This window comes from Belonocnema kinseyi, chromosome 1 (assembly GCF_010883055.1).
Source record: "Belonocnema kinseyi isolate 2016_QV_RU_SX_M_011 chromosome 1, B_treatae_v1, whole genome shotgun sequence".
In the NCBI taxonomy this organism is placed as follows: Eukaryota; Metazoa; Arthropoda; class Insecta; order Hymenoptera; family Cynipidae; genus Belonocnema; species Belonocnema kinseyi.
In genome coordinates this window covers 102106379-102114579 of record NC_046657.1, presented here as the reverse complement: position 1 = coordinate 102114579, position 8201 = coordinate 102106379, and the positions used below count along the sequence as shown (strand labels likewise).

Below are 8201 nucleotides of genomic sequence, written 5' to 3'. Positions count from 1 at the left end.
TAAATTAACTAAATTTGCAATTAAGTCTTTTTAACCAAAGAAATGCATTTTTATCCACAATCAATGAATTTTCAAACAAAAATAACTTTCTAACCAAAATTAAATTTTCAAAAATATAGTTAAGTTTCCAAAAAAGATCAATATTCAAGAAATTTTTTTTTAATTTAGTAAAACTTTCCACGAAAAATGATTTTTCCACCACCAAAAATAAATTGTTAAGCATAAATCTTAATTTTTAATCAAAAGAGACGAATTTTCGATCAAATACATTAATTTTCATCCAAATGGTTGATTTTTAAACTAAAAGAAGCGAATTTTTAACAAAAAATTTCAAGTTCAATTTTCAGTTATTCAATTTTTAACGAAAAAATTGGTTTTCACAAAAATAAATTAAAATATAATAGTTGATATTTCAACCAACGAATGTTTGCAATTATAAGCTGTTGGATCCAACCAAAACGGAAGAATTTCCAAGAAAACATGTAATTTTCCAAATAAGAAAGATTAGTCTTCAACCAAAAATAAAATAAAAACAAACAAAAGACCAATTTTCAACAAAATAGTTAAATTTTCAGGCAAAGAAAAGAAACCTAAACCCATACAACTTTGATCCAAAACAGTTGAATTAAAAAAAAGTATACGACTTTTCTCCAAAACAGTTTTTTTTATATATCGCTATAAAAAATAGAACACTTTTAGAAACATATATTTTAAAACGTTCTTCCAGTAAACAATTTTATATTTTTTAAATTCAGAACTATACAAGAAAAACTGACCATAGTCAAAACATTAAATGTTTTCTTTTCAAACTAAATGACTGACACTTTGTTTATATTTCACGAATAAATTATAAACTTTTATTAATGATCTGTATAAAGAAATCTATTTTTCATATAATACATTTAAAATTTTGCAGAACTCTATTGATACTGAATGAAATCTGAAGCAATATTTCCAAGTTAGTGGCTCTGCTGTCGCCACATTTCAGGCGTATTAAAATATTTTATAGATTTCAAAAGATTTCACACGATTTCAAAGAATTCAGAAAAAATATAAGATGTAAAGATTTTTAAGATTTCAAAATATTGCAAAAATATTTCTGATGGTTTCAAACAGTTAAAATGATTTCAAAAGGATTCCAACAATTTTGCAAAGAGTTTAAAGATTTCACAGGTTTCAAAAAATGCACAGGTTCAAAAATATTTCAGAAAGATTTTAGGGGGTTCAAAAAAGTTCGAAGATTCTGAAGGTTTTAGAAGATTGTACAAGAATTCACAAGATTAAAGGCATATTTCACAGATATCAAAATATTTAAAAAATACTTCAGTAGATTTCTAAAAACTTTTCCAAGATTTTAAGGATTTCAGAAAATTTTCTGATGTATAAAGATTTAAAAGATTGGAGAAGGATTTCACTAAAGTATCAAATAATTCCCATAAATTTCGAAAGATTTAAATCATTTTAAAGGTTTAAAAAAGATACCACAATTGTTTTGAAAGATATCCAAGGTGGCCGTTTTGATCGAAGAAAAAATTGCCCGGCTCGCAAACATTTTTTCACGGTCAATTAAATTAAAACATTAAACTCTAAAGCTAAACATTTTTCCATTTGAATTAATGAAAAATCAACAGTAAATTACAGCACTCAAGATGGAATTATTCAATTGAAACTTTTAAAATTGAAGTTTAAAAGATTTTTAATTGACAAATTTTGTATGAAAATGCTTGATAACTTACATCTATAAAATATTAAATTACTTTTATTTTAAGTAGTTTTTATATCCTTGAAAAGCTTCAATATTATATTTCAAAGTCTTTAAAAATCGACGCGTTGTCTCAGATTTTTTCAAATTAAACATTTTTATTAAAAGTTTCCTTTAATATCTTTTTAATATCTTTTAAAATGATTAGAATTTCAATTTTAATGATTCAAGGCTTTCTATTTCAAAAAATTATAGTTCAATTTTTAAAATAAATTATTTATATTTATAGTTGATCAAGTACAAATTTTTTATAAAAAATGTTCAATTTAAAACATTTTTAATTTTCAATTAATTAATTTAATTTTCTTCAAAAATGAATTTTAAAATTCTTAAAATTAAAAACTTACGCTCAAAAATAAAAATCTAAAATGGAAATTTGTGTTAAGTAAACGATTTTCGAATTACGCATTATAAACCGAATAATATCATAATTAGAGAATATAAAAATACAACTAATTATTTTAAAAAATGGTTAAAATTGAACTTTGACAGATTTTTCTTCTAAAATTGGTAAAATTCCCGGTCAAAAGATAAAATCAGTGTCATTTCTTACTTTCCAGGTCCAGCGGTCACCCTGGAGATGGCAAAGATTTCACAAAAGTATACAAAATTTAAAAATATTGCAAAAGATTTCAAAAGAATTCACAAAAATTATGTTTCATATTATAGACTGCCGACGGAGATTTTTGATAAATTTCCTTTGTTTAAATATAAATTATAATATAAATATAATATATAATAGAATATAATGGAACATAAAATTTTGCGTCGATAATCACCTACGCTCAAATTATTTTAATAGACGAGTTAAAAAAAGTTAGTTTCATTGTCATCGGTTTTTTAAAGCAAAATTAACATTGTAGACATCTTGAGTTCAACTCGGCGAAATCTAGAAGTCTTTAGAAAAATTAGGAAAAAGTATAAAATCAAAAGTAAATCTTACCTTTAAATCTGAATCAAGAGCACAATTAAATATAAGATAATTTCTGAGTATTCATAAAAAATATTGATTCGCGCTGACTCGAGATATGTCATTCAAATTTTTCGCATTTTTTTAAACAATCGACTCGTAATATGTATACAGTTTGATCAATTTATTATAAATAATATTTTTTCAGTATCTAGGGATTCAATTTAAACTTCTTTAAATTCGTAATTTTTAAAATAAAAATATTACATTTTTGCAACATAGATTAATTTTTTACAACATAGTTCGAATTTCAATCAAAAATATTAATTTCCTACCAAAAACAAAGACGATTCTTCAACAATATATGTGAATTCTCAATCAAATAGTTGAATTTTCAACTAAAAAATATCAACTTTCAACCAAATAGTTGAATTTTGAAAAAAATTCAGTCTTCAACCAAATATGGAATAGTTAAGTTTTCAATTAAAAAATTAAATTTCCACGAAAGAAAAATGTTAAAAAAATGATTACTTTCATATAAAATAATGAATCTTCAACTGAAATAGATAAATTTTCAACTGCAATTATGAATACTTAACAAGAAGACTCGAGTTTTCATCGAAAATAAATTTTCAAACAAAAAGATTTTTCAACAAAATACATGAATTTTCAACTAAAAAAGACCAATTTTCGAAAAAATAGTTAAATTTTAAACTAAAAACGATCAATTTTTAATCAAAAATCGAATAGTTGAACTTCCAGTCAAAAAAAGTAATTTTCAACCAAACTGATAACTTTAACTAAAGTTATTAATCTTCAACTGGAATATTTGAGTATTAAACGGAAAAAAAATATTTTCAACCACAATGATGAATATTTACCTAGAATAATTGATTTTTCAACCAAAAAGATAAGTCTTTGAGCAACATTAATTTCCTACAAAAATGACGATTTTTTAACAGAATATATGAAAACTCACGCGAGTAGTTGAATTTTCGAATAAAAAAGGCTTATTTGCAACGAAGTCGCTGAATTTTAAAATAAAAAATATCAGCATTCAAGCACATATGGATAGGTTGACTTTTCAGTTAAAAAATGAATTTTACATACAAAAAAATATCAAACGAATTGACGAATTAAAAAAAACGAACTTAACTTTCAACGAAGTAGTGTTATTTTCAACAAGAGTGATTAATTTATTAATTAAAATTACGAAAATTTAACTAGATTACTAGCATTTTCAATAAAAAAGATGAGTTTTCAAACAAGAAGGTTAACTTTCAAACAAAAAGATTAATTTCCTACCAAAATGATGATTTTCAACAAAATGCATGAATTTTCAACAAAATAATGCAATTTTAAACTCAAAAAGGACAAATTTTCAACGAAATAGTTGAATTTTTAACTAAAAAAGATCACTTTTCAACAAGAAACGAATATTTAAATTTTTAGATAAAAAATTAGTGTTCAACCGAAGGGGTAAATTTTCAACCAAAAAGAATAATTTCTACCAAAAAAGACGAATTTTTAACGAAATAGTGTAATTTTCAACTAAAAATTACAACTTTTCAATGAAATAGTTGAATTTTGAACTAAGAAAGATCATTTTCAACTAACAATCGAATAGTTACATTTTTAGATAAAAAACTAGTGTTCAACCGACGAGATGAATTTTAAACCAAAAAGATGAAGTTTCAATATATATAAAATGATCAATTGTCAACTGGAATAGTTATACATTTTCAACTAAAAACAATATTTTTTCAACAAAAAATTGAATAGATAAATTCTTAGTCGAAAAAATTAATGTTAAAATGTCAAAATGTTACATTTTTAGTTTAAAAAAATTGATTTCAAACAAGAAAAAACAATTTTTCAACATAATAATTTAATATAATAATATACAGCTACTTTTAAAAATAAAGAATCATCGTTATTCAAATTAATTTTGCCATTCTTTCCGCAATTCAGCACGCCTACGAAAAAAATTCCTGATTATAAAAAAAAAAATGTTCTGACCTTTCTAGGTTTTTGTAGGTATGCAAAAATGTCTTGACAATTCCCCGATAATGAAAACTGACGTTGTATCTTATAACGAATAAAGGTAAACGAGGAATCTCGAACTTTTAGCTTCCTAAAAATGTCTACTGCACGAGTAAGAATTTTTTATGAATACGCAGCAATTACACAATATTAAATCGTGCTCTGATTTTTATTTAAAGAGAGCATTGACTCTTGATTTTATAATTTTCCAAACTTTTAGAAACAGTTATCTAGATTTAGTAGAGTTTAACTCAAGATTTCAAAACGTTCATTTAAAAAAAAACCATTGACTTTAAAGGTAAATATTTCTTTACTCGTTTTTTTTTTTAAATACGTAATTTTAAACAATAAAAAACTGTACACAAACTTTCCGTTGGCTATGCAAAATATTAGAAAATATTTGTAAAATAATATAAATTTACGTACTTGTAGAGTTCCATGAATTTTTGATAATCTTTTAAATGGAAGGTGTGGGGTAAATATACAGCACTAAAAGTGCCAATATTTAAAGCAATAAATATTTTATTGCAGACATTTTTTCCGCTTTTTGTTGTGCACCATTTTAGATATCTCGTCCATACCGATTCCATGCTCTTATCTGAAATCATTATTTTATTAACTATTATCTATAAATTATTCATAATATATTAGTAACATAAACGATATTTGTTAAAAAAATATATCTGGATATAAATTTATATCAAATATCCGAAATTTCTTGTCTCGAATAAAAAAATTAATGCTTTATGAACAAATAATTAATAATAATAAGAGACTCATTGTTTGAACAATCTCTTTCTTTTTTGTGAATATATTTTTCTGAAATTAAAAAGAAATTAAAAAGATTAATATTAATTATTTGTTTCTAACTAAAAGGTCAAAGAGAAGCTGCAAATCTTAGAAAACCCCGTAATTTTCTAGCGTTACTCTAATAAAAGATATTTAAAAACAATAATAATTTGTTTAAACAATTATTTGTCAACTTGAATGAATTATGATCTCAATAAGTAAAATGAGGAAAAACATTTTTTAATGAAAAATCGCGATTTTTTTCATTTTTCAAAGAGAATATTATTAAAAATAATTATGTTTATCAAATTGCATTTATTATTATCTCTATCTAAGAGAAAAGTGAACAAAAAGTTGAATAATTCAGAAAGAAAACCGCAACTTTCTTGAATTATTAAAAGATACTATTATTTAAAAATATAATAAATGGTTTAAACAATTATTTGTGTTAACTTGAATTAATTATTACCTCGCTCTAACTAAAAAAAGGACAAAAAGTGAAAAATTTTATTAAAAAAGCTGCAATTTTTTAGCATCATTCAAAGAAAATATTGTTATGAATAATAATTAATGGCTTCAACCATTAACTTCTAAATCGTTTCCAACAGAAAATTGCTATAAACAATTTATGTAAACATCTAATTATCAGTATAAAGTAAAACTTTCTTATTTATTTAAACAATCTTTTTACTTATGTAAGTTGTGAAAAATTATTATCATTCACGATAAATGATATAAAGTTGTTGAATGTCAAGAGTTGTACTTCCTGTTTAACATATTTTGAAATTATTCATCAAACTGTCATTTGTTTAAACAATGTTTTCTCCTTCAAAACGTAAAGAGTTATTATTTTCTGGAATTAATGACACAATTAATATATGCCGAGTGATATGTTTTTCTTAAGGTTATTTAGAATTTTTAAAACAATTTTAATTTTTTTAAACAATTCTTATCTGTTTAATCATTTTTTTCTGTAAATCGTAAAGTTATTCCCTTCTGCAATTAATTACATAATTAACGAATTATAAGAGAAATATTTTTAAAGATATTTTACAATTATTTAAACAATTAATAATCGATTACAGGGGAGAAAATTGTTTAAAAAATTGATAAATATCCTTCTGGAAAAAATATTACTCTCAGCATCCGTTAATTGTGACAATAATTTCAGAAAATAACTTTTCAAGTTTTACAGGGGAAAAAAATTGTTCAAATACTGATGAAATATCCTAAAAAAATATATTACGTACTTTCAACATTCTTTAATTTTATCATTAATTGCAGAAAATGATTACTTTTTACGATTTTAAGGACAGGAATTGGTGTCAACAAATGAAAATTGTTTAAATAATTACAAAATATGTTAAATAAGAAGTAGGGGGAAAAATTAGTTTAGACAAATAATAATTGTTTCAACAATTCGAAATTATTTTAAAGAATATACTTGGAAACCCTTCACTTATCGATTACAAATTATTTATGTTGAAAAAATTCCGTAATTAGGATGAATTTAATAGAATACTGCTATTTCGCATTTTTTGTAGCATTTTTCGGGCAAAATAAAAATCAAGTAGTCAACATTGACAGTTATTCGATGGAAATTACTCTTTGAAAAGTAGTTGAATGCACAAAAAGTTTATAAAAAGTACATCTTTTTCCAAATTTTTCGAAAACGGGTTTTTCTTAATTAAAGCCATATGTTAATTTTAAGGGCCCAAGGGCACGGGTTAACGTTGACAAAAAAGAAGACAAAAATTAAGAATTTTCTTCTTTTGGATAACGAAAAAAATGAACGAATACGGGGGGGGGGGGGGGCAAATCACTAAAAATAGAAAGTCAAATAATACATATAGTCAATGCCATTTTTTAAATCGAAATCAGCCGTTGTAAAATCATTTACATCAATTTTATTATTTCTACTTTTTATAACAATATAACAATTAATTGCAATAGAAAAACAGATAATGTGTAGAACTAACCTCTAAATTTGTTTAAATCAACTCACTTCTCAAAACTTTAAAAAAAATGTACGAATTTTTAATCCAGGAATTAATATATAAAACAATGCTTTTCATTTGCTCTTAATTTTTTTATTCACAGTAGTTTTAGGTGTCTATAAACTAACTTTTTACTTATATTTTTAATCTCGAAATTCGGCGAATTCGGCTGACGGCTCCAGCAGCCGGCACGTGCGCGTGCGCGTGTCAAAAAATGAATCGTGGCTCCATCTACAGAAATAAGAATAAAAATTGTACAGATAATTTCAAAAACTGAAAAAAATAATGTGTTATTTTTAATATACGAATTATTTGTTAGTAATATTAAGGGTATAAATTGACAAATTAGTAGCTTTGTTTCAATTCTTCAAGTTTTGTTTTTGTTCTAACCTAACCTATATTCTGATCTAACCTATAATTACGAGCATTTTGTGGTTGTGTCGGTGTCATTTTTGCTCTCGCGTACGTGAGTCGGTCGCAGCTTGGTACTTGGTTTCTAAAATCTGAACTGTTTCGAAGGAAATGTTTGAGAATGTATAATTTTTGATAAATTTCGATGACAGTTCCTCGGTTTTTAGTGAGTGGCGAATCGAGTTTCTAATCTCCGAAAATGGTAAGTTGCATAAAAAGTATTTCAAACTCCAATAGCGACCGTAAATATGCCCAAATAATTCGAAATTTCTCTTGTTTGTATTTCATA

The 8201-nt window shown here is 24.3% G+C and overlaps 2 protein-coding genes across 4 annotated transcripts in view; one reads left to right on the top strand and one right to left on the bottom strand.

Moving 5' to 3' along the window:
• The window catches only part of LOC117172894 (transmembrane protein 177), a 12121-nt gene extending 4086 nt beyond the window's left edge, over window positions 1–8035 (bottom strand). Inside the window, exons 1-3 of one of the 3 annotated variants that reach the window (XM_033361193.1) lie at window positions 7914–8035; window positions 7484–7732; window positions 5142–5313 (exon numbers count right to left, since the gene is read on the bottom strand). In XM_033361193.1, coding sequence (XP_033217084.1) covers window positions 5142–5305 — 164 coding nt within the window. In that variant the 5' untranslated portion in view covers window positions 5306–5313; window positions 7484–7732; window positions 7914–8035. Of the gene's footprint in view, window positions 1–5141; window positions 5314–7483; window positions 7733–7913 lie in introns of those variants that run through there. The other 2 variants (XM_033361185.1, XM_033361199.1) reach the window with 2 other exon arrangements.
• The window catches only part of LOC117179347 (pre-mRNA-processing factor 40 homolog B), a 48825-nt gene continuing 48601 nt past the window's right edge, over window positions 7978–8201 (top strand). The window contains exon 1 of the mRNA XM_033371035.1: window positions 7978–8114. Coding sequence (XP_033226926.1) covers window positions 8112–8114 — 3 coding nt within the window. The 5' untranslated portion in view covers window positions 7978–8111. The remainder of the gene's footprint in view (window positions 8115–8201) is intronic.